At 47.1% G+C, this 24,819-nt stretch overlaps 1 protein-coding gene across 5 annotated transcripts in view; it reads left to right on the top strand.

Moving 5' to 3' along the window:
- Positions 1–24,819, top strand: part of ryr1a (ryanodine receptor 1a (skeletal)) — a 59,000-nt gene that overhangs the window by 2,540 nt on the left and 31,641 nt on the right. For all 5 annotated transcript variants that reach the window (XM_020048078.3, XM_020048077.3, XM_020048076.3 and 2 more), the window contains exons 2-69: positions 656–775; positions 878–979; positions 1,246–1,266; positions 2,265–2,339; positions 2,494–2,572; positions 2,655–2,767; positions 2,878–2,977; positions 3,082–3,178; positions 3,281–3,355; positions 3,454–3,610; positions 3,762–3,926; positions 4,189–4,310; positions 4,484–4,673; positions 4,776–4,911; positions 5,042–5,137; positions 5,239–5,357; positions 5,450–5,583; positions 5,682–5,923; positions 6,002–6,194; positions 6,315–6,531; positions 6,611–6,715; positions 6,823–6,926; positions 7,017–7,100; positions 7,258–7,417; positions 7,861–8,008; positions 8,114–8,319; positions 8,409–8,583; positions 8,663–8,871; positions 8,989–9,347; positions 9,815–9,941; positions 10,325–10,485; positions 10,637–10,799; positions 10,898–10,984; positions 11,093–11,319; positions 11,549–11,993; positions 12,086–12,607; positions 12,720–12,920; positions 13,026–13,137; positions 14,846–14,989; positions 15,142–15,415; positions 15,496–15,610; positions 15,725–15,857; positions 15,971–16,065; positions 16,176–16,311; positions 16,421–16,610; positions 16,708–16,822; positions 16,929–17,049; positions 17,255–17,424; positions 17,550–17,770; positions 17,999–18,089; positions 18,211–18,351; positions 18,485–18,648; positions 18,817–18,895; positions 18,988–19,077; positions 19,275–19,418; positions 19,562–19,639; positions 19,744–19,819; positions 19,926–20,049; positions 20,143–20,258; positions 20,359–20,426; positions 20,556–20,677; positions 20,878–20,927; positions 21,183–21,243; positions 21,358–21,484; positions 21,581–21,692; positions 21,977–22,058; positions 22,157–22,287; positions 22,478–22,798. In XM_020048078.3, the coding sequence (XP_019903637.3) occupies positions 656–775; positions 878–979; positions 1,246–1,266; positions 2,265–2,339; positions 2,494–2,572; positions 2,655–2,767; positions 2,878–2,977; positions 3,082–3,178; positions 3,281–3,355; positions 3,454–3,610; positions 3,762–3,926; positions 4,189–4,310; positions 4,484–4,673; positions 4,776–4,911; positions 5,042–5,137; positions 5,239–5,357; positions 5,450–5,583; positions 5,682–5,923; positions 6,002–6,194; positions 6,315–6,531; positions 6,611–6,715; positions 6,823–6,926; positions 7,017–7,100; positions 7,258–7,417; positions 7,861–8,008; positions 8,114–8,319; positions 8,409–8,583; positions 8,663–8,871; positions 8,989–9,347; positions 9,815–9,941; positions 10,325–10,485; positions 10,637–10,799; positions 10,898–10,984; positions 11,093–11,319; positions 11,549–11,993; positions 12,086–12,607; positions 12,720–12,920; positions 13,026–13,137; positions 14,846–14,989; positions 15,142–15,415; positions 15,496–15,610; positions 15,725–15,857; positions 15,971–16,065; positions 16,176–16,311; positions 16,421–16,610; positions 16,708–16,822; positions 16,929–17,049; positions 17,255–17,424; positions 17,550–17,770; positions 17,999–18,089; positions 18,211–18,351; positions 18,485–18,648; positions 18,817–18,895; positions 18,988–19,077; positions 19,275–19,418; positions 19,562–19,639; positions 19,744–19,819; positions 19,926–20,049; positions 20,143–20,258; positions 20,359–20,426; positions 20,556–20,677; positions 20,878–20,927; positions 21,183–21,243; positions 21,358–21,484; positions 21,581–21,692; positions 21,977–22,058; positions 22,157–22,287; positions 22,478–22,798 (10,039 nt within the window). The remainder of the gene's footprint in view (positions 1–655; positions 776–877; positions 980–1,245; positions 1,267–2,264; positions 2,340–2,493; positions 2,573–2,654; positions 2,768–2,877; positions 2,978–3,081; positions 3,179–3,280; positions 3,356–3,453; positions 3,611–3,761; positions 3,927–4,188; positions 4,311–4,483; positions 4,674–4,775; positions 4,912–5,041; positions 5,138–5,238; positions 5,358–5,449; positions 5,584–5,681; positions 5,924–6,001; positions 6,195–6,314; positions 6,532–6,610; positions 6,716–6,822; positions 6,927–7,016; positions 7,101–7,257; positions 7,418–7,860; positions 8,009–8,113; positions 8,320–8,408; positions 8,584–8,662; positions 8,872–8,988; positions 9,348–9,814; positions 9,942–10,324; positions 10,486–10,636; positions 10,800–10,897; positions 10,985–11,092; positions 11,320–11,548; positions 11,994–12,085; positions 12,608–12,719; positions 12,921–13,025; positions 13,138–14,845; positions 14,990–15,141; positions 15,416–15,495; positions 15,611–15,724; positions 15,858–15,970; positions 16,066–16,175; positions 16,312–16,420; positions 16,611–16,707; positions 16,823–16,928; positions 17,050–17,254; positions 17,425–17,549; positions 17,771–17,998; positions 18,090–18,210; positions 18,352–18,484; positions 18,649–18,816; positions 18,896–18,987; positions 19,078–19,274; positions 19,419–19,561; positions 19,640–19,743; positions 19,820–19,925; positions 20,050–20,142; positions 20,259–20,358; positions 20,427–20,555; positions 20,678–20,877; positions 20,928–21,182; positions 21,244–21,357; positions 21,485–21,580; positions 21,693–21,976; positions 22,059–22,156; positions 22,288–22,477; positions 22,799–24,819) is intronic.

The following is a 24,819-nucleotide window of genomic DNA, read 5'->3' as shown; positions in this document are numbered from 1 at the left end:
AGAGGCCTGAAATAGAGGTTGGGGGAGTGTTTGTGAAGAGGGGGTGTCCGGGGGTGGGGGGTTGGTGCCTGTCAGAATATTAGGGCACAGCCAGGAACAGAAGAATGACAAAGAAGATGTGAGGGTTAGGAGAGAGTGTGACTCAAGACCGGATAGGGCCCCCTGACCAGAGAGTGGCTGACAGCTGTTTGCGTTTTGATCCAGCATCCTATGTTTAGGTTCCCTGCTATGCTTCATCTCCTTGGTATACGGCCACTCAGGATATTGTTACCTTTATGTTGGTCAGAGACGGGGCCTTGCACTTATGTAACATAAGAGATGTCGGTTTGGTGCACTTGAATCACATTTATGCTTTGACTGTTTTCTCTTGCCACTACAGCCCCTGCACAACCCCACTTAATCCCTCTAGATTAGTTTTGCTGTAACTCTACCTATCAGTGTGAAATGGAACTACCAAGGTCATGGGTGGCAAGTGGTCTATGAAATCCTACTTACTGCCTGTTATGTTCAGCAGGCCAATCAAAGAACTGTCATTCGACGGAAGTGATACAATACACCAAAACAAAGTACATGACTGATTTCTGATGTACACTGGATAACAAAGTTGGATTGATAATCTGCTTTTGACCTGTTTACCCTCTTTTTCTCTTCGTAGGACGACCAGGTCGTGCTACAATGCACCGCCTCGATTCTGAAAGAACAGATCAAACTGTGTTTGTCATGTGAAGGATTTGGGAATCGCCTCTGCTTCCTGGAGACCACCTCCAACGCTCAGGTGGGAAGAACCACATCCCTCACACTCGCAACTGATTACCTGCATGTTGTAGTCATCGCCAGCCACTGAGCTCTGCTAATGGTAATCTGTGCTGTGTTGTAGAATGTGCCGCCTGATTTGGCAATCTGCTGCTTTGTCCTGGAGCAGTCCCTGTCAGTGCGAGCCTTACAGGAGATGCTGGCCAACACCATGGAGCTCAATGAAGTAAGATACCAGCAGAGGTTGTTCCGCTGTGTGTTGGGAGTCTGTTCTTTTGCACAGCATGTGGAAACAGTTTTTCCTTTGCTGGAATACAGTTGGTGTGTTTTCTGTAGAAACCTTTCTCATGTCAGTGACACTTAGATAAGTGGTGACTGAAGTTATGTGCTGACAAGTGACAAATGACATCTATGTATGAATATTATGCCAAGGTATCTGGTTCCTTTAGAAACCTAACTTTGTTTTGTTTCCCCCTCCACCTGCCACCGTAGGCTGTCGATTTGGACAAATGGGTATGTCTGCTCACGTTTCCATTCCTGTCACGTTTCCTCAAATATTTTCCCCTTCTCTCCCTCCAACCCTCTTCCCTGTGAGCCCTCTCACGCCGTGTGCCTTGTCTGAATCAGTGCCACGTTGGTCTCCTCTCACTCATACTGCACCCTGTGAGTCCCCACACTTTGCTCCGTGTTGTCGTAGCTGAAATACCAAGCAGCGTTTCAAGTGACACTCAAACGTTGCTATCAGCAGCACTGGAGCAGCTGTAATATCTATGTCACCTACCAGCTCATGTATGGGAAGATGTCTTCTACTGACCTGTGACCCTTTCCCAATGTTTCTTCCTAAAAATCCTGCCCCATATGTCCACCTTTTAACGATCTCATTGTCTTAGTCCCAAATATTCCATTAATTGCCTGCGAATTATAACATACACTCATGTTTCTTTAATCAGTACTGTTCCCTCATCCCCTGACAACCCGTCAAGCCTGATCATCTCAATCTTGGAATAACCCTGATGATGATAACATTTATATTGGAAATGATAACCACTAATTATAACAATTGTTGAAGTAACAATATGGTTTTGTTGTCTGAATGTCACATTTCTGACCTTCTAGTTACAGACATCGAAACATCAGACTAAGGTTATTTGCAGTGTTTTATTTTTTTCTCGTATTCCTACTTATTTGACTTGATGTTTTTGTGATAATTTGGTTAATTTCTGTTTCCACTCACCCCTGGTTTGTAACGACAATAACGTTTTCTCTCTGTTTGTTGTCATCTTGGTTCTGTGGAGTAGGCTCTCTGTCTTCTCCTAGCCATATACGCGTGATACTCAGGTTCTCTTACCTGCCACATTGTTCTCCGTTTGGTACGAGAAGGATGACCTCCAGAAGTACACCTCTGCTTTCTTGAACATTCCTGTGTGCTTTGGCAGGCTGACAGCTGAGTCTTACTGTCAACTGCTGTCTTTGCTCTCTCTCACTAATGTCTGTCTGTGTCCTCTGCCCAGTCATCTCAAGGAGGGGGCCACCGTACGCTGCTCTATGGTCATGCTATCCTACTGAAACACACCCACTCCAGCATGGTAAGGAGCCCTCTGTCTCCCTGTAGCCTCACGTTTAACCAACCCGCTGTCAATCACGTCCACCTCACCTGGCAGGCTCTCTCACCCACTCTGTCCCATAGACTCTGAGTGGCTTTTTCGATACACTGCGAAATGTCCCTTTTGTGTCCTCCAGTACCTCAGCTGTCTGACGACGTCACGGTCACTCACGGACAAACTGGCCTTCGATGTGGGGCTGCAGGAAGACTCCACAGGTGCGTCTTTTAAGCGAAGGCCGTGGCTTTTCTTGCGACATTACGCCGCGTGCCATTGAGCGGCCTGTGTGTTCGTCCTCAGGTGAGGCGTGCTGGTGGACCATTCACCCTGCATCCAAGCAGAGGTCAGAGGGAGAGAAGGTCAGGGTGGGTGACGACCTCATCCTGGTCAGCGTGTCCTCGGAGAGATACCTGGTGAGGCACGCTGGTGGCACACTGCCGAGCGAGTTTTCAAGACCCGGGTTAGGGATGGAGCTGAAATGGTCTCTCTCTTCCTGTCTGTCTGTCGTTCTCTCTTTCCCCAGCATCTTTCCTATGCCAGTGGGGACCTCATGGTGGATGCCTCCTTCATGCAGACCCTGTGGACCATGAACCCGGTGATGTCCGGGTGTGAGCTCGCTGAAGGTCTGTATGTCCAATCTATTTTATTCTCTATTCGTGAGCGTGCTGTCTTGAAACGCTCTACCCGGCTGCCTCGGGCTTGCCTCAGTGTCACTCCACCCCCTCAGGCTTTCTGACTGGAGGCTACGTTCTGAGACTGTTCCACGGTCACATGGACGAGTGCCTGGCTATCCCTGCTGCCGAGCAAGGAGACGACCAGCGCAGGTGAGGGAAACTCTTGAATTATTCCACATTTAATCAGCTGTGTCTTAACGCTCGCCACACCTTTCGTAGCGCCTGCTACTCACAGCCCGTCTCTGTTTTCAGACATGCTCATTATGAGGGCGGTGCTGTCTGTAGCCATGCCCGGTCGCTATGGAGACTAGAACCGCTCCGGATTGGGTGAGTGGACGCCTTATGCCCAACAGCTTTAAGTCAAAAAACGCGGTTGTCTTCTTACATGAGTTCTCTCCTTGGCGATATACCACATGTCTCTGTAGATGGAGCGGAGGTCACATGAAATGGGGCCAGTCGTTCCGCGTCCGTCACATAACCACAGGGCGCTACCTCTGCCTGGATGAAGAGAAAGGACTGCTGGTGGTGGACCCTGAGAGAGCCAACGCCAAGATGTCGGCCTTCTGCTTCAGAATTTCTAAGGTCAGAATCGACAGGAATCACTAAATAATTAAGCTGCTCTTAGTCATTTTTATAGAATGGAAGAGGAGCCTTTGGCAACAATCGTATTATCCTGACAGTGTAGATATTGTCTAATTATTTCTCTTTGCCGACTATTTTTCCAAACATGCAGGAAAAGATTGATGTGGCTCAGAAACGTGACGTGGAGGGCATGGGCACGCCAGAGATCAAGTACGGGGAGTCCATGTGTTTTGTCCAACATGTCGCCACTGGCCTCTGGCTTACATATGCTTCTGTTGACGCCAAGTCCGCCCGCCTGGGACCTCTGAAGAGGAAGGTATGGTGAACAAAAACTGTGCTTCAGGACAAGAACAACAACCAAGGAAATGCAAAAAAAAAAAAGAAATATATCATATATATGTAGTACCAGTCTAAAGTTTGGACACACTTACCCATATACCCACTGGTACTGTATACAAACACTGTTGTGATTTCCTGGGATTACAATTTGTTTGGGTCTTTGAAAGACCCAGTCAGCTTTTGCCTTGAGTGCTCCTAGTGTTTTGCCATGTTGTCATCTCACCCTGCGTCTCTTCCAGGCCATCCTTCATAAAGAGGGCCACATGGACGACGCCCTGACCGTGGCCCGCTCCCAGACGGAGGAGTTCCAGGCTGCTCGGATGATCTACAGCACAGCAGGACTCTTCACCCAGTTCATCAAGTATGCTCCTCTCCACTCCCAGTCTCTTTCTGTGGCTCTCTGAAAACATGGAACTATCTGAACATTATGTATGGACTGCTTTGACTTTCTGTTCTCCTTGAGGAGGGGCAGATGGCTCTGCTTTAATGTTGGACCTCATGGCCAGCACACTGACATCTGTTCTGTGTCCCCAGAGCGCTAGACTCTCTGAGTGGGAAGAACAAGTCTTCTTCGGGCCCCCCCTCCCTGCCCATGGACTCTGTGGCCCTCTCCCTGCAGGACCTCATCTTTTACTTCCGCCCCCCTGATGAAGAGCTGGAGCACGAGGAGAAGCAGACCAAACTACGCTCCCTCAGGAACAGACAGAACCTCTTCCAAGAGGAGGTCCGTGCCCACACACGACCGACAGACAGGATACAATGTATGCACTGCACTTTCAATGTATTTTATTTCCCGTGATTTGTATGTGTGCGTCCTTCCACCCAGGGCATGATCACTCTGGTTCTGGACTGTATTGACCGTCTCAACGTCTACAACACAGCGGCCCACTTCTCAGAGTTTGCGGGGGAGGAGGCTGCCGAGTCTTGGAAGGAAATCGTTAATCTCCTGTATGAGCTGCTGGGTATGGGGCCTTCTTGTTTGTCCGTTATGTAAACGCAGTTTCTGCAAAGCTGTGGCTGTAACTTAACAGCGGCGGGTGACGTGATTTAGCTCTGAGCAGGTGTTGTCTCTGTCTTTCTCTTCCCGTAAAGCGTCTCTGATCAGGGGGAACCGGGCCAACTGCGCTCTGTTCTGTGACAACCTGGACTGGCTGGTCAGTAAACTGGACCGACTGGAGGCCTCCTCGGGTAAAGCAGCACTACACACCTGGTCCCCTTCTGGCAGTGATCCGGGTAGGTGTGTTATGGGAGGGCTGGCGGTGTGTGACACTCCGTTCCCTTCACCACAGGCATCCTGGAGGTTCTCTACTGTGTTCTAATTGAGAGCCCTGAGGTCCTGAACATCATCCAGGAGAACCACATTAAATCTATCATCTCTCTGCTTGACAAGCACGGACGCAATCACAAGGTCAGTTGTTATGTGTGCTGGTCGTCAATGTTCGAAATAACTCAGCGGTGCTCTTAACCGGAGACTCTACACCTTTCTCATGTTCTCCCTAGGTGTTGGATGTGCTCTGCTCTCTCTGTGTGTGTAACGGGGTCGCTGTGAGGTCCAATCAGAATCTCATCACAGAGAATCTTCTTCCAGGTCGTGACCTCCTCCTGCAGTCCAACATCATCAATTATGTCACCAGGTCAGATTAAACACACAGTTGTTTGTAAATATCCACATTCTACAACCGGTCCTTTCCTTCAAACCCCTGACATTGTCTTTACCTCCCTCCCCCGTTAGTGTGAGGCCCAACATCTTCCTGGGAACATGTGAGGGTTCCACGCAGTACAAGAAGTGGTATTTTGAGGTGATGGTGGACCACGTGGAGCCTTTTCTGACAGCCCAGGTGTTTCACCTGCGAGTGGGCTGGGCTCTGACCGAGGGGTACAGCCCCTACCCCGGGGGTGGCGAGGGCTGGGGGTGCAACGGGGTTGGGGACGACCTCTACTCCTACGCCTTTGACGGGCTCAACCTGTGGACAGGTAGGCCGAGTTCGCCTTTCAGAATATGCCAACGACGCCGTCGATCGCACTGACCAGCGTGTATTGCTGTCCCCACAGGACGGGTCCCGCGCCACGTGGCCTCGCCCAACATGCACATCCTGGCGGCGGACGACGTGGTTAGCTGCTGCCTGGATCTGAGTGTACCCAGCATCTCGTTCCGTATCAATGGGCACCCGGTGCAGGGCATGTTTGAGAACTTCAACCTGGACGGACTCTTCTTCCCAGTGGTCAGCTTCTCCGCGGGCGTCAAGTGAGGACCACCGAAGGGGGTTAATGGGGCTGTTGTTTAATGTGCCTGGTAGTCTGAAAGAAATCAAAAGGGGGATGTAGAGTGACCGGCGTTGGCGTTTGTCTTCTCCTGAACGTCCAGGGTTCGTTTCCTCCTGGGAGGGTGTCACGGGGACTTTAAATTCCTCCCGCCGCCAGGATACGCCCCGTGCTATGAGGCCGTGCTGCCAAAGGACCGACTGCGCATTGAGCCCATCAAGGAGTACAAGCACGATTACAACGGCGTCCGCAACCTTTTGGGGCCCACGCAGTCCCTGTCTCACACGGCCTTCACGCCCTGCCCCGTGGACACCGTCCAGGTGAAGCTCCTGAGTTGTCAGTACAGCTCTCACTGCCTCCTCTGCCTTGCTCTCTCTCACTGTGTTGCTGTCCTTTCAGATCGTGCTACCACCTCACTTGGAGCGCATTCGGGAGAAGCTGGCTGAGAACAGCCATGAGCTGTGGGCCGTCACCCGCATCGAGCAAGGATGGACCTACGGGCTGGTGAGTGTTTCCCACGCTGCCCCGGTCAGCTCACACTGCTTACATGACTGAATGCTATCTGCCTGCTCCAACCTGGCAAATGATTTGACTCGTTTCCTCTCCTCAAGTTTCGAGATGACAACAAGAAAATGCACCCCTGCCTGGTGGATTTTCAGAGCTTGCCAGAACCTGAGAAGAATTATAACCTCGCAATGTCAGGAGAAACGCTCAAGTGAGTTTTGGTCTTTGGCATGCTCTTTCAGCCTGCTTGATGTGTGATGTGTGAGCTGGATATTCAGTTTCTCCATTTCTGTTTCTAAAGGACTCTGCTGGCTCTGGGCTGTCACGTGGGCATGGGAGATGAGAAAGCAGAAGAGAACCTAAAGAATATCAAAATGCCCAAGACGTGAGTCATAACTTCAAGAAAAGGATATCAGACCTATTTAGACATGGTTTCATTATTCCCAAATATTCCCTTTCATATTTGACCATTATTTTTGGGATCTTATGAACTATGCATTGTGAAATGTTTGATTGTCACAAGGCCATTTGTTTTCCGTTAGCTACATGATGTGTAATGGATACAAGCCTGCCCCCCTGGACCTCAGCCATGTCAAGCTGACACCCAACCAGACCAACCTGGTGGAGAGACTGGCTGAGAACGGCCACAATGTTTGGGCTCGCGACCGGGTTCAACAGGGATGGACCTACAGCATTGTACAGGTAGCAACTTCTCTATCTGTCTGGTCTCGGTTCCTGCAGGAGATTCAGATTCAGCAAGTAAGGCCAAACCATTAATAAAAGTAAATAAAGTAATGTAAAACAGTGAGTGATGAATATTTACTGTTTGTTGGGCTCTAACGCACATGTAGGCATCTAGGTGCGCACATAAGAAGCTCACCTATATTGCTGCAGACACTTTGTAACAGATGAACTATGGGTGAAGCATGAGTCACACCTGACTCATGAGTTGTTCTAGTTGGGATGTTTTTAGACCCAAACGTTATGTAACCATTCAAGACAAATTGAATAACGGGTTTCTTTAAGCTTGTGCAGTAGAACTCATTCCTCTGTGTATCTACATAAAAGCATAAAACCTTGACTTACACAACAATTCACAATTGTGTGTGTGTGTGTTGATTTGAGATCTGAATTCTTATGTTTAGGACATTGTTAACAAGCGCAACCCGCGGCTGGTGCCATATAACCTGCTGGACGAAAAGACCAAGAAGACCAACCGAGATACTGTCTGTGCAGCTGTCCGCACCCTTCTGGGCTACGGTTACAATATAGAGCCACCCGACCAGGAGAGCAGTGAGTCGGCCTGTCTACCAAGTGGTTGGAATGTCGTTAGCGTGATGAGCTTGCTACAAACACATTCTTATTTTTGGCACCTGTTGCTCTCTTTGTTTGTTCTAGGCGGCCATGGCGAAGGTCATTCCCGTGGGGATAAGATCCGTGTGTTCCGGGCTGAGAAATCGTACGCCGTCACCCAGGGGAAGTGGTACTTCGAGTTTGAGGTTGTGACCGTGGGGGAGATGAGAGTGGGTTGGGCCCGACCCAGTGTCCGCGCTGACAAAGAGCTGGGGTCGGATGAGCTTGCCTATGTCTTCAATGGTTTCAAGGTACCCAGCCGGTGATGAATGGTCTGGTCCCAATTTGCCTTAGCGCAAACATTTGTATCCCATTTGAAATTGGACCTCTTTTTCTTCAGGCTCAGCGCTGGCACGTGGGCAATGAGCCATTCGGACGTAGCTGGTTGCCAGGCGATGTGGTTGGCTGCATGATCGACCTGGTCGAGCAGAACATCTTCTTCACCCTAAACGGAGAGATGCTGATCAGCGACTCTGGCTCGGAGATGGCCTTCAAGGACATAGAGATCGGAGACGGTGAGTGACGAGGTGGTGGGGTTCAGTCCTTGCAGGTCGGGTCAGATCCATTAACGGGCCTCTGTGTGTTCGTCTCCAGGGTTCGTCCCTGTGTGTAGCCTGGGTCTGTCTCAGGTGGGCCGTCTCAACCTGGGCCAGAACGTCAGCAGCCTGCGCTACTTCACCATCTGCGGCCTGCAGGAGGGCTTCGAGCCCTTTGCCATTAACATGAAGAGAGACATCACCTTGTGGTTCAGCAAGAGTCTTCCCCAGTTCATCCCAGTGGCGACCGACCACCCTCACATCGAGGTAACACTGCATCGCTACACTTTATTGCCACAGCTTGGATTGGATACCGTACGGCTGTAAATTAAATTGCAAACGTTTTATTTCACTTAGATATCCAACCTTGTGTCCCCTGTGTAGGTTTCTCGTGTGGACGGGACTGTGGACAGCGCCCCCTGCCTGAAGTTGACCCATAAGACCTTTGGCTCTCAGAATGCCAATACTGACCTGATGTTCTTCAGGCTTAGCATGCCTGTGGAGTTCCACGAGACCTTTAAGGTTGTTGCTGGGACCACCCCACTGACCCGAACGCTGACCATCCCCGAGGATGAGGTTCTGGAAGTGGACCCCGACTCTGACTTTGAGGTGCTGAAGAAGTCTGCTACCCGCACGGAGAAGGAGGAGGAGAAGAAGGAGCCCTCTGTGCCGAAGGAAATCCCTCTCAATGAAGGCGGAGAGAATGTGAAGGATGCTTCTACAGAGAAGAGCAAGAAGAAGGGGTGAGCTTCAAGTAGGATCTGATAAATCAAGAAAAACACCAATGGCTTTGGACAGGCTACAATCACTAAAAACCGTAATAAAATATATAATAAATAGCTTCCCGTTTTCAGGAAAAAAATTAAAATAGATGCCTTTTTCATGATTGTTAAAGTTGAATCTATATCTGGATTTGATCGACTTATCCCCACTGAGCCCTGCAATCCCATCATAATGTGTTCTAACAAGGTCTTGGTCAATTCAATATTAAGTCAGCCAGTTGAGTAAATAAATAGAAATACAATATAAATATAGTTAATGCTATATCAACACCACTTAAATTATTTGGAAAAGCTTTGCATTTCAACTGTTGTTTTTTGCAAAATTTTAATCATTCCTGAAATGAGTGACATCAATTTGAATTGGTCTAGCCATGTTTTAATTGTCTTTTTTTTCTTCAACAATTGTCATGTTGAATGTGTGCCCTCAGGTTTCTGTTCAAGGCCAAGAAAGCTGCCTTCACGCCGGCCCCTGTTGTTCCCACCATGCCCCGTCTGATAGAGGAAGTGGTCCCAGACGACAGGGACGATGACGACATTATCCTTAACACCACCACAGTATGACCTGTTACACATCGCCTATTCACATCCCATTGTAAACGGCTTAGATTCACTTCTCACTCATAATTTTTTGCTGGACTGTTGGTTATTTAATAAGGCTTGAGGGGATGTGTTCAATATAACACTGGTAAGACCTGTACATGGACACAATGCCACACAGAGGGCCTGTATACAGCACTAAGCCTTCGCATATTGGCAATATACCATAAACTCAGAGGTTTCTTATTTCTATTATGAACTTACCAATGCAATTAGAACAGTAAAAACTCATATTTAAATATGCTACAGGGTCTAATTTACCGCAGCTTTTAGCAAATCAGTAATTCAGGGTTGGCACACCCCAGTTTATTATGTTTTCTGCTTCCTTTTTGTGTGTCCAGTATTATTATTCTGTGCGAGTGGTAGCAGGACAGGAACCCAGCGGTGTGTGGGTGGGCTGGGTCACCCCGGACTACCACCAGTACGACCCACATTTTGACCTCAGCAAAGTCAGAAATGTCACTGTCACTGTGGGAGATGACAAAGGCAACATACATGACAGGTGAGTAATACGTACTTGTGCATGCACCCACACATCCAAATACATGCACATAGACACACCCACAGATACAGAAACAGTATTCGAAGACAGCGCTAACATCTTACCATCTTATATCACTTATACCACTATGCTGTGTCTGCTGTCTTCTCAGTATGAAGCGCAGTAACTGCTACATGGTGTGGGGAGGGGAGTTCAGCAGCTCCCAGCAGACTCGGGTTAGTCAGGAGGACTTTGTGATTGGCTGCCTCATTGACCTGGACACAGGCCTCATGACGTTCACAGCCAACGGGAAAGAGATCAACACCTTCTACCAGGTCTATACTAATCTCTCAGGGGAATGTCAAGTGTTAACGGACTGAGCTGCTGTTGCTGCTGTTGGCTTCTGGTGTGACACTGGTGCGGTTTCTTCCAGGTGGAACCCAACACTAAACTGTTCCCAGCAGTATTTGTCCTGCCTTCCAGTCAAAACATGCTTCAAGTGGAGCTGGGCAAGCTGAAGGTCAGACACATTCAGTCTTGTGGTGTTTTTCAATTCTTTTTCCCCTCAAGTGTACTCAACTTTCACTTACGACCACCCTTATACTCTGCATGTTTGCTCTCTCCTCAGAACATTATGCCCATCTCAGCAGCCATGTTCCGCAGTGAGCGGAAGAACCCTGTCCCACAGTGTCCTCCCAGGCTGGATGTCCAGATGTTGACTCCGGTCATCTGGAGCCGCATGCCTAACAACTTCCTGTCACCAGAGACTGGCCGAGTGAGTGACCGGCATGGCTGGAAGGTGGAGTGTAATGAGCCCCTCACTATGATGGCCCTGCACATCCCTGAAGAGAACAGGTGAGAGCATGATCGTTTCTCACCTCTTGGCAAAGGACAATTGGATTTCTCTTAAGGAATGGTAGCAATTTTGAGGTTGTAGTTTTTGACAAACATAACATTAAGAAATCTTAAGGCTTTTGGTGGATTTCCATGTTGTCTTCAGTGTTAGGAACTAAATAGACCCAGTAGCCACTATAGTAGAATTTGGAACATTCTACCATGAAATTTCCTCTTGGTCTCCCTTCAGATGTATTGATATCTTGGAGCTATCAGAGCGAATGGACTTGCTGAAGTTCCATTACCACACACTGAAGCTCTATGGCTCAGTCTGCGCCCTGGGGAACAACCGCGTGGCCCACGCCTTGTGCAGCCATGTGGACGAGTCCCAGCTGTTCTACGCAATCGAGAACACTTACCTACCTGGGCCGATGAGGAGCGGGTACTACGATCTGCTCATCAGCATGCACCTAGAGTCGGCCAAGAGGAACCGCCTCATGACCAACAAGGAGTTCATAGTGCCCATGACAGATGAGACGCGCAGCATTAGTCTTTACTCAGACACCGACAAGTCCCATGCCTTACCGGGGGTGGGCCTCACAACCTGCCTGCGCCCTGAACTCCACTTCTCACCCACCGGGTTTGTGGGGACCAACCTGGATATCTACACCCTGAGCCCCTTCATCCCACTTCAGGTAAGAAGCTTCAGGTGGGCGAAAGGAAGAACACAAGGGTTCTTTTGTGTTCTCCATGACTGACGCCCTGTAATGTGCATCCCTCCCTGTAGGTGCTGAAGTCAAAGGCATTGACCATGCTGACGGAAGCCGTGCAGGACGGTGGTCAGGCCATGAGGGATCCTGTTGGAGGCAGCGTCGAGTTCCACTTCGTCCCCATCCTCAAGCTCGTCAGCACGCTGCTCATCATGGGGGTGTTTGAGAACGAGGACGTCAAGCATATCCTGAAGATGATCGAGCCCACGGTTTTCAGCGGAGAGCCGGATGTTGCTGTCAAGGGAGAGGGAGACCAACCGCTGGCCCTCAAGGAGGCAGGAGCAGAGGAGAAGGAAGAGGAAGCATTTGAGAGCGGACTGGAAATGGATGACGAGGGGATAGACGAGGAGGATGATGAACTGGCCGCAGAGCTGGAGGAGTTGGATCTTCTAGACAAAGAAGAAGAGGACGGAGAGAAAGGCGCACAGGAGACGGAGAAGGACCCACAAGCTGGAGAGGAGGACGGAGAGGTCAGAGAGCAAGTAGGACTGGAAGAGGGGTTACTGCACATGAAGTTACCGGAGTCCGTCAAGCTACAGGTGTCTTTTTCAGTTGACTTCTTCTTGACTAACTTTCACTGTCCTCCACAGTTGAATTAATTGCACTAATCACTGTTTCTAAACGCCCTGGCTCTCTCCTTCTGTGGGTCAGATGTGCAGTCTGCTGCAGTATTTCTGTGACTGTGAGCTGCGCCACAGAGTGGAGGCCATCATCGCCTTCTCCGATAGGTTTGTGAGCCAGGTGCAGGCCAATCAGAGGGCACGCTACAACGAGCTCATGTTGGCATTCACCATGAGCGCTGCCGAGACTGCCCGCAAGACCCGCGAGTTCCGTTCCCCACCACAGGAGCAGGTAGACTCGTACTACCTTCTCCAGAAAGGTTCTGCTGTACTTTCAACACCGCATGAAAGAAGACAAAGTCTGACAGGTTTACTCAGGGTTGTGTTTGCCATGTAGGTCAACATGCTGATGAACTTCAAGAACATTGCAGAAGATGAGGAGTGTCCTGTGCCTGATGAGGTCCGCGATGCCTTGCTGACGTTTCACAAGGACCTTCTAACACACTGTGGTCGGTCAAACTATATACCTCCGTCTCTAAATTCAACATAGAACTAAACATATCATCAATACAGTGGATATAAAAAGTCTACACACCCCTGTTAAAATGCCAGGTTCTTGTGATGTAAAAGAATAAGACAAAGATAAAATCATGTCAGAACCTTTTCCACCTTTAATGTGACCTTTAATGTGAAAAATTCAATTGAAAAAAAACTGAAATCTTTGAGGGGAAAAAAAACCTCACAATAACCTGGTTGCATAAGTGTGCTCAGCCTTAAACTAATACTTTATTTTATTACAGCACTCAGTCTTTTTGAGTAGGAGTCTATTAGCATGGCACATCTTGACGTGGCAATATTTGCCCACTCTTTTTTGCAAAAGCGCTCCAAATCTGTCAGATTGCGAGGACATCTCCTGTGCACAGCCCTCTTCAGATCACCCCACAGATGTTTAACTGGATTCAGGTCTGGGCTATGGCTGGGCCATTCCAAAACGTTAATCTTCTTCTGGCGAAGCTATGCTTTTGTGGATTTGGATGTGTGCTTTGGGTCATTGTCGTGCTGAAAGGTGAACTTCATCTTCAGCTGTCTAATGGATGCCTGAAGGTTTTGTGCCAAAATTGCCTGGTATTTTGAACTGTTAATAATTCCCTCCACCCTGACTAAGGCCTGGTTCCAGCTGAAGAAAAACAGCCCCAAAGCATGATACTGCCACCACCATGCTTCACCGTGGGTATGGTGTTCTTTGGGTGATGTGCATTGTTGTTTTTGCGCCAAACATACCTTTTGGAATTATGGCCAAAAAGTTCAACCTTGGTTTCATCAGCCCATAACACATTTTCCAGTGTGCTTTTGGTGGACTTGATGTTTGTTTTTTGCAAACTTCAGCCGGACTTGGATGTTTTTCTTTGTAAGAAAAGGCTTCCATCTTGCCACCCTACCCCATAGCCCATTCATAAGAAGAATACTGGAGATTGTCACAGGTAGCACACAGCCAGTACTTGCCAGAAATTCCTGCAGTTCCTTTAATGTTGCTGTAGGCCTCTTGGAAGCTTCCCTGACCCATTTTCTTCTCGTCTTTTCATCAATTTTGGAGGGATGTCCAGTTCTTGGTAATGTCTCTGTTGTGCCATATTTTCTCCACTTGATGATGACTGTCTTCATTGTGTTCCATGGTTTATCTAATGCTTTGGAAATTATTTTGTACCCTTCTCCTGACTGATATCTTTCAACAATGAGATCCCTCTGATGCTTTGGAAGCTCTCTGCAGACCATGGCTTTTGTTCTGAGATGCAACTAAGAAAATGTCAGGAAAATCCTACATGAACAGCTGAACTTTATTTGTGATTAATCAGAGTCACTTTAAATGATGGCAGGTGTGTAATGACTTCTATTTAACATGAGTTTGAATGTGATTGGTTAATTCTGAAGGCCGCCACATCCCCAGTTATAAGACTTATGCAACCAGGTTATTGTAAGGTTTTTATTTTTAATTTTTCCCCTTAGAAGAAATTCAATTGAATTGTTCATATTATCAGTCACATAAAAAAAGAAACATGGAAACATTTCTGACATTATTTTCCTTTGTCTCATTCTTTCACATTACAAGAACCTGGCATTTTAACAGGGGTGTGTAGACTTTTTATATCCACTGTATATTTGAGGAAAGAGATTATCAGAAAGATGTCACTTATATATACTGCCTTATGATCATGACAGGTGTACATATCGAAGAGGAGGAAGAGGAGGATGAGTTGGACATGTCTCTTAAAGGACGACTCCTCCGGTTGGTGGACAAATTAAGGCACCTGCGTAAGAAGAAGGTAGCGGATGAGCCAGAAACTGTGGAAGAGATTGAACCCAGTGAGTCCCACTCCAATAGCTTTAATGCCAGAGAACAATAAAAAAAAAAATGGATCAATCCATTCGGTCTCAGCCATCACTTGCATTGCACTAACATAAAATAAAAGACACATTTTAAACAGTGACCCATCCCCCAAACCCCTCTGCCCCAGGCACCCTCCAGGAGCTCATCTCCCACACCATGATCCACTGGGCCCAGGAGTCTTTCATCCAGAACCCAGAGCTGGTGCGTCTGATGTTCAGCCTGCTGCACAGACAGTACGACGGCCTGGGGGAGCTGATCCGGGCACTGCCCAAGGCCTACACCATCAACGCCATCTCCATTAAGGACACCATGGAGCTGTTGGAGTGCCTGGGTCAGATCCGCTCGCTGCTCATCGTCCAGATGGGCCCAGAGGAGGAGAGGCTCATGATCCAGAGCATCGGGTTTGTAGTTTTAATATGAATGTATAAGGAGAATCAACTGGAGGAACCAAGAATCAATGTGAGTCATTTCTGCCCATCAGAAACATTATGAGCAACAAGGTGTTCTACCAGCACCCCAACCTGATGCGAGCGCTTGGCATGCACGAAACTGTCATGGAGGTGATGGTCAACGTGCTGGGTGGTGGCGACTCCAAGGTGAACTGCATAAAGACTTCATTAATATAGCACCTGTGCACGTCTAATAACTGGGATGTGTCATTGTGGCTACACAAGAGACAGTACATTCACCCTACACGTGTTCCTCTGCAGGAGATTCGATTTCCTCGTATGGTTACCAACTGCTGTCGTTTCCTCTGCTACTTCTGTCGCATTAGCCGACAGAACCAGCGCTCCATGTTTGACCACCTCAGCTACCTGCTTCAGAACAGTGGCATTGGCCTTGGTGAGAGACATTTGAGGGACGTTTGAATTCTTCTATAAAAGAGGGGGAAAAGGCCTCATAAGCAGAATTGTTTTTCGTGTGTTGAGACTGGTCATTTCATGGATGCGTTTCAGGGATGCGTGGCTCCACCCCTCTGGACGTGGCCGCGGCCTCCTGTATTGATAACAACGAGCTGGCACTGGCTCTACAAGAGCAGGACCTGGAGAAGGTCGTCACACCCCCGACAAACACATGCAGGTTCTCTAGATGTAGCAGCTTGGTACATCGGTCATCATCCTCTCTTTTCCCGTATCTGCCGTCTTGTGTTTCTCCTCCTAGGTGGTGACATATCTGGCAGGCTGCGGGCTCCAGAGCTGTCCCCAGCTCCTGGCAAAGGGTTACCCCGATATTGGCTGGAACCCCTGTGGAGGGGAGAAATACCTGGACTTCCTCCGCTTCGCTGTCTTTGTCAATGGTCTGTACTAGTTGACTTTGTGTATAGGAAGACAATACACTTGATGTACTGTCTTTGTGAATCTTTTTGTCTCATTGTTGAGTGTGGCTCGGCTCGCTGTCCCTCGCAGGAGAGAGCGTAGAGGAGAACGCCAACGTGGTTGTACGTCTGCTGATCCGTCGGCCGGAGTGTTTCGGCCCGGCCCTGCGAGGAGAGGGTGGGAACGGCCTGCTGGCTGCTATAGAGGAGGCCATCAAGATCTCTGAGGATCCCGCCAGGGACGGACCCACCGTCAAGAAAGACAGACGCTTCCCCGGCATGTAAGAGCCGAACCGATGAGGGACCGCTAAGTTAACATTTATCCGTGTAATTGATCAGAACGTGTTCTGGTTCACATTTGATCCTTTCTTCTGGAAGGTTCCCTGGTGGGGAGGAGCAGCATGAGGAGAACAAGGTTCACCTGGGGAATGCCATTATGTCTTTCTACTCGGCTCTCATTGACTTGCTGGGACGCTGTGCGCCAGAGATGCATGTGAGTAGTAGCACAGAAAAAACTTTGTGATGAAGGCAAGTCTTATGCAATGGCACCAGCTAGCGGCTTCAGCCTGAAACGTTGCTATTGGTGTCCCTCCCCCCAGTTGATCCAGGCTGGTAAGGGCGAGGCTCTAAGGATCAGGGCCATCCTGAGATCCCTGGTGCCCATAGAGGACCTGGTGGGAGTCATCAGCCTGCCTCTCCAAATACCAGACTTCGGAAAGGGTGAACCAGAAGTTCAACTCTTTTTATTTTTTATTAAATCTATTCAGTTCTTTCTCATCTTTCTGATTACAATGAAATATTTTCAATTTGTCTTGATCCTTACGCTTTATATTCCTTTATATATATGTCTAATTATGAAAAATAATTGATTTATTCAAGTCCTGCCATTAATCTCCTTCATAATGTCCCTTTGTATGATATCTAGATAACAGCGTCATTGAACCCAAGATGTCCTCCAGTTTTGTGCCGGACCACAAGGCTCCCATGGTGTTGTTCCTTGACAGAGTGTATGGCATAGACAACCAGGACTTCTTGCTTCATGTGCTAGAGGTGGGCTTCCTGCCTGACATGAGGGCAGCTGCTTCTCTGGACACGGTAAGTCAGCATCCCCCCACTTCCTTAATCATATACAGTGCATTATATGAGGTTTATCCTGAATAGCTAGCTTGTGGTCTTTTGAACACAGAAAATGACAGTTTAAATGTCTCTATCCCCACTAGGTGGCTTTCAGCACCACAGAGATGGCGCTGGCTCTGAACCGCTATCTCTCCCAGGCCGTGCTGCCCCTCATCACCAAGTGTGCCTACCTGTTCGCCGGCACTGATCACCGGGCCATCATGATTGACTCCATGCTGCACACCATCTACCGGCTGTCCCGTGGACGAGCCTTCACCAAGGCCCAGAGGGACGTCATAGAGGAGTGTCTCATGGCTTTGTGCAAGTGAGTTGGAACTTTTACCCTGGCATGGGTTACCCCCATAACACAAGATGGTCTCCAAGGTCTGTAGTATCCTATGAGTGGTATCATTTCTTGGTCCCATCTGTAAGTTAATGCTAATATGTCCAGGACACAGGATGTTCTCTTCTCTAAATCACCTTTTTGGGAATTGGTTTAATCATGGTCGATAAATGCATTTGCTTATGTATTTGCTTAATGCATCTTGTATAGGCATCTGCGGCCATCTATGTTACAACACCTTTTGAGAAGGCTGGTATTTGATGTACCAATTCTGAATGAATATGCCAAAATGCCGCTCAAGGTAAGGACACGACTCAACTGTTCATCAAACCTCTTTATCAAACGAAATCAAGACAGCCATTTCAAAATGTATGTACATATCAAGAGGTTAATGATTTTTAATGTTCTTCTGTTGAATGCAGCTTTTGACCAATCACTATGAGCGTTGTTGGAAGTATTACTGCCTCCCTAATGGCTGGGGCAACTTCGGAGTGTCATCAGAGGAGGAGCTTCATCTCACCCGAAAGCTCTTCTGGGGCATCTTTGAGTCCCTGGCCCATAAGGTTAGACTGTCACACATCAATCAGATGTATGGAAACATTTAATACCAGGAAACGTGAGGCTCCAATTACAAAATGTTAGTAGACCACTGAAGAAACATTGTTATTTCACTATGTCCTCTGGTTGTGGTTTCAGAAATTTGATGCGGAGCTGTTCAAAATTTCCATGCCATGTATATGTGCCATCGCTGGTGCCATCCCTCCAGATTATGTAGATGCCAGCTACTCATCCAAAACTGAGAAGAAAGCCTCAGTGGATGCAGAGGGAAACTTTGATCCCAAGCCAGTGGAGACCACAAAGTGAGGACAGGAAGGAGGGTTTGCGATAATACTTAAACATTCTAGAGAAGAAAGTGTCATTGGATAGTGTTCATATTCTCCTCAAAGTTACCCGATTACCTCTGCTTTTAGCTATAGTGTTGTAAGTTGACTCTGATGTGCTAAAGTCTGCTGTATTTTATGTTGTAGTACTATTATTCCTGAGAGACTGGATGGCTTCATCAACAAATATGCTGAGTACACACATGATAAGTGGGCTTTTGAAAAGGTCAGTTAAAGAGCTACAGTTTCTTTATTCAAATCCATTAGAAAATGTTCTGTTTAACTCAGAATTTGCTGTATATCTGTTTTTACCTTTAGATCCAGAATAACTGGACATATGGGGAGAATCTGGATGAAGATTCCAAAACCCACCCAATGCTCAGACCATACAAAACATTCTCAGAGAAGGTAACTGGATCTTACTTCACCTTTTATATATTACAGATTTATATTTTGTCATTTTTATATTTTCGTAGACTAGCATTGAACCCATGCTGCAGCTGTTTACAAAGGAGGAAGTAGCTTATACCACTGGACCTAGAACAGATCTTAACCAGTGCTTCTCTTTGATGTCCTTGGTAAAGAAATGATCTTGACTGTTCCAGGACAAAGAGATCTACCGCTGGCCCATCAAAGAGTCCATGAAGGCCATGATTGCGTGGGAGTGGACTCTGGATCAAACCAGGGAAGGAGATGAGGCAAAGAATGAGCTGAAGAAGGCAGCTCGAAAGATCTCCCAGACTGCACAGGTACGAAGCAAGAAAGAATTGTGTAGCCCATTCAATTATATCTCAGGATTTAAAAGGATCTCTGTGGAAAAACTTCTTTCAGATCAGACAATCAATAACATCAGTGACTGAATGCTTAGGAATATAAATTATGTGCATTTCAGGCAACCTATGACCCCAGCCATGGTTACAGCCCCCAACCCATTGAAATATCTCACATGGCACTGTCAAGAGAGCTGCAGGTATTATGACACTAAAGTGCAGACCATCCATCCAAATTGCTTTGCAATCTCAATGACTTTATTCTTATTTTGTAATGCCATTTCATAACATTGTCATCTTTCAGTCCATGGCAGAACAGCTTGCAGAGAACTATCACAACACCTGGGGTCGCAAGAAGAAGATGGAGCTACAGTCTAAAGGTGAGAGGTCACTCCTTTCCCAAAACAAAGGGAGGATAAAATTGCCAGCCTTTTCTTTCTGTAAAATGTAGATGACGCCTTGTGTGTTGTTCTTTTTACCGTGCAGGAGGAGGCTCCCACCCGTTGCTGGTACCGTATGACACCCTGACAGCCAAGGAAAAAGCGAGGGACCGAGAAAAGGCTTACGAGCTTCTCAAATTCCTTCAACTCAATGGATTTGCGGTCACTAGGTAAAGGGAAATCATTGACGTTCAATCGTATTGAGGAGCCAACTGATTCAATAAAATTCCATGAGTCATGATTGTTTTTTATGCTTCCTCCAGGGGGTTGAAAGACATGGAGTCAGACATCTCGTCTATCGAGAAGCGCTTTGCATATGGTTTCCTGCAGAAGCTGTTGAAGTGGATGGAGATCGCCCAGGAATTCATAGCTCATCTTGGTAAAGTGGGCAATGGGATGATGGAGGATAACCAACGAATGAGTCAATGTTGATATTTACCGTCTCAACAGCACTTCAACATATCTTTCATGGTTTTCAGAGGCTGTGGTGAGTAGTGGCCGCGTGGAGAAGTCACCTCATGAGCAGGAGATCAAATTCTTTGCCAAGGTGAGAGCAGAATCTTGATGTAACAGCACCATCTAGAGATGAGATACTTTTATGTTCAACTTTAACTTCATGTCTACTGTGGGGGAACAAGAAGGGTGATGTGATATTGAGGAACTGTGTTTGTCTCAGATCCTGATGCCTCTGATCAACCAATACTTCAAAAACCACTGTCTGTATTTCCTGTCCACGCCAGCGAAAGTCCTGGGCAGTGGAGGACATTCCTCTAACAAAGAGAAAGAGATGATTGCCAGGTAACCTGGTCCCACACATTGTTGTGTTGCTTCTACATTCTTACACTTCAATTTAGTGGGATGGCTTTAGCTCTACTCATCTTTTCAAGTCTGTCGTATTGAGCCTGTTCTGTAATTTCTGCTTTTATCTTTATTCTCAACATTCATTACCTTTCTCTGCAATTCCTTCTCTTTTCTATTGGCTTTCCTTCATTCTGTAGTATCTTCTGTAAAATGGCTGCTCTGGTGAGACACAGAGTTTCTCTCTTTGGTAAGACATGTGCTCTGTCCTGAGGATTTACTTTTGTCTTCTTTAGTCTTGCCCTGTTTCTAACTTTGTAAAAACAGTTTCAGTTCCTACACTTGAGTTTGTAATTGCCTTCTTTCCATTGCTTTCTCTCCCTCACATTCTCATTGAGTTAACATCATTTAAATTACTTAGGAAAAAAGGTTACTGTCTGGATTTGTAAATCTGAAAGATTGCTGCCTGTCTTTGTAACTAAGTGACTTTGTCCCACCTGTTTAGGAAATGACGCCACCGCTATTGTCAACTGCCTTCACATCCTGGCCCGGTCTCTTGATGCGAGGTAATCTGTTCTTGTATGAAACGTGCTCACTACACAAATCTTACTCAAAGTTATTGGACCCAAATAGTCTTTTCAGATGTTGTTTTACAGTACTCGCATCTCCATATTTCTCAGGACAGTGATGAAATCTGGGCCTGAGATTGTGAAGGCAGGGCTCCGCTCGTTCTTTGAGGGTGCCGCTGATGATATAGAAAAGATGGTGGAGAACCTGAAACTGGGGAAGGTGTCTAAAGGCAACCAGGTATGAGAAGTGTCTATGGGATCGTGTTGGATAGGGTTGATATTCTCCAACTGAAATGTCTTGTTCATCATGTCTTCATGCACTGACTACCAACAGCAGGTGAAGGGCGTGTCCCAGAACATCAACTACACCACCATCGCTCTGCTTCCCGTCCTCACCTCCCTGTTTGACCACATCTCTCAGCACCAGTTTGGAGATGATGTCATTTGTGAGTCTTATTTTATAGCAGAAGCTCTTAAACATAGCCACTCATGGGAGGTGCATATATCCTCAAAGCATTTATGTGATGACACATCACTGAAGTTTACTTAGGCCAGGATTCAGTTGCAGGTTGTAGAAGCCATTACCAAATGATACAGCATACGCTGTGACAACTATGACTGTGTTTTCCACAAACACAGACATGCTCCCTTCAACCATTCCTGGGTTAATTCCAGCCTTGAAAATGTACGTATTGTTGACTTTGTTTCCTGCATGTTTGGTCTTGGCCAGTGGATGATCTCCAGATGTCATGTTACCGCATCATGTGCAGCATCTACTCCCTGGGCACGGTCAAGAACCCTCATGTGGAAAGGTGAGTCGGTCAGGTTCTGGTGTCCGGTTCTCTCTCCAGAACAGGAATACCAACCTGCTTGTCTGTGAGTTTGACAGGCCTTGTCTCCCCTCCTCTAGACAGAGACCAGCACTCGGAGAGTGTCTGGCCCATCTGGCGGCTGCTATGCCTGTGGCCTACCTGGAACCTCATCTCAATGAATACAACGCCTTCTCTGTCTACACCACCAAGACCCCCAGAGAAAGAGCCAGTGAGTGTTGGTCTCCTGGGACTTCTCTGTTCATAACTTCTACTAAGGTTCTGAACAGTCTGTTCGCTTAGTTCAAACCTTCTCTCTCTGTCCCTCTCTCTCTCTGTCTCCCTCTCTCTCTCTGTCCCTATCTGTCCCTCCCTATCTGACCCATCTCTCTCTCTCTCTGTCTCTGTCTTGATTCCTTTAGTTTTGGGTCTGCCTAACGAGGTCCAGGAGTTATGCCCGGACATCCCGGAGCTAGATGTCCTGTTGAAAGAGATTGGGGACTTGGCAGAGTCCGGGGCCCGTTACACAGAGATGCCCCATGTGATTGAGATCACTCTTCCCATGCTTTGTAACTACCTGCCCCGCTGGTGGGAGAGAGGATTGGAGAACTTCGCCGAGCTGGAAGGCTGTCTGTGTACTGAGGTCACCTCGGATCACCTCAACCAGCTGCTGGGGAGCATCATGAAGATCGTGGTCAACAACCTGGGAATCGACGAAGCCTCATGGATGAAGAGGCTGGCTGGTGAGGCCTCACATAATGCCACATAAGTATATACACCAATCAGCCATAACATTATGACCACTGACAGGTAAAGTGAATAACACTGATACATTCATTATCATGGCACCAGTCAGTGGGTGGGATATATTAGGCAGCAAGTGAACACTCTGTCCTCAAAGTTGATGTGTTAGAAGTAGGAAAAATGGGCAAGCGTAAGGATCTGAGCGACTTTGACAAGGGCCAAATAGGGATTACTAGACCACTGGGTCGGTGCATCGCCAAAATTACAGTCCTTGTGGGGTGTATAATGCGCACATTTAATACAGACATTATAGCCTACGTGTAATAATAAACATGCCCGCTCATTTTAAGATGCCCATCAACATTAAAATTCAGGCTATGCCACTGTTATAGTCAAATGGCCTTACATCTATTTACCAGACATATTCAGTAATGATAATGGTCACATTTCTAACAAGAAGAAAAAAAAACACATAATATGCAACCAAGACCAAATTATGACAAACAAAAGATTAATTCATTACATTAGTAACTTAATCGTTATAGATCTTAGTGAAACTGAATATAAAGAGATTACTTTCTTACCTTCCCTTGTGGTTCTTAAAATGACGAATGAAATTTGACGTTGTTGCATATTTTGCATCTGGCAAATCTTTTTGTATTCACACGGTCCAGTTCAAAGTTCTTGTATCCAAACGATACTATTTGTGGAGCTCGACTAACGTTACTGTCTGCCATGTTTGGCGCGGTTTGAATTGTGCAGCGTTAAAGACACATACGCTGATTAGTGGTGCTGATGTCACAACATAAATAATTGTATTGCTGTTTGTTTATTATAAGTTGAAGTCATTGTCGAGTCTTCCACTTCAAGTCAAGTCTCAAGTAACTTGTTCTCAAGTCAAAGTCAAGTCAAGTCATTTTCATACTTTAATCAAGCAAGTCACAAGTCCTGAAAAAAACACCTCTGGTTCCCGGTCTGCAGTGGTCAGTACCTATCAAAGGTGGTCCAAGGAAGGAAAAGTGGTGAACCGGCGACAGGGTCATGGGCGGCCAATGCTCATTAATGTACGTGAGGAGCGAAGGCTGGCCCGTGTGGTCCGATACAACAGATGAGCTACTGTAGCTCAAACTACTGAAAAAGGTAATGCTGGTACTGATAGAAAGGTGTCAGAACACACAGTGCTTCGAAGTATGTTGCATACGGGGCTGCGTAGCTGCAGACCAGTCAGGGTGCCCATGCTGACCCCTGTCTACTGCTGAAAGCTCCTACAATGGGCACATGAGCATCAGAACTGGACCACGGAACAATGGAAGAAGGTGGCCTGATCACGTTTCCTTTCACATCACGTGTATGGCCGGTTGTGCGTGTGTCGTTTACCTGGAGAACACATGGCACCAAGATGCACTATGGGAAGGAGGCAAGCCAGCGGAGGCAGTGTGATGCTTTGGGCAATGTTCTGCTGGGAAATCTTGTGTTCTGTCATTCATGTGGATGTTACTTTGACATGTTTCACCTACCTGAGCATTTTTGCAGACCATATGCACTTTTTCATGGCAACAGTATTCCTTGATGGCATTGGCCTCTTTCAGGAATGGTTTGAGGAACACAACAACGAGTCCAAGGTGTTGAATTGACCTCCAAATTCCACCAGATCTCAATCCAATTGAGCATCTGTGGGATGTGCTAGACAAACAATTCTGATCCATGGAGGCCCCACCTCGCAACTTACAGGACTGCTAACGTCTTGGTGATGTGACAGATACCATGGAGTCCATGTCTCGACGGGTCAGGGCTGTTGTGGAGACAAAAGGGGACCTACATAATATTAGGCAGGTGGTCATAATGTTATGGCTGATCGGTGTATAGTAACAGTCAAAAGTTAGTTTTTTCATTCAAGGGTATTTCCTTAGTTTTACTATTTTCCACATTGTAGAATAATGTGAAGACATCAAAACTAAGAAATAACATTGAATCCTCTAGTAACCAAATAAGTGTTCAACAGATAAAAATGTGTGTGTGT

This window comes from Esox lucius, chromosome 7 (genome assembly GCF_011004845.1).
Source record: "Esox lucius isolate fEsoLuc1 chromosome 7, fEsoLuc1.pri, whole genome shotgun sequence".
Classification (NCBI taxonomy): domain Eukaryota; kingdom Metazoa; phylum Chordata; class Actinopteri; order Esociformes; family Esocidae; genus Esox; species Esox lucius.
This window is presented reverse-complemented; position numbering and strand designations above follow the sequence as displayed.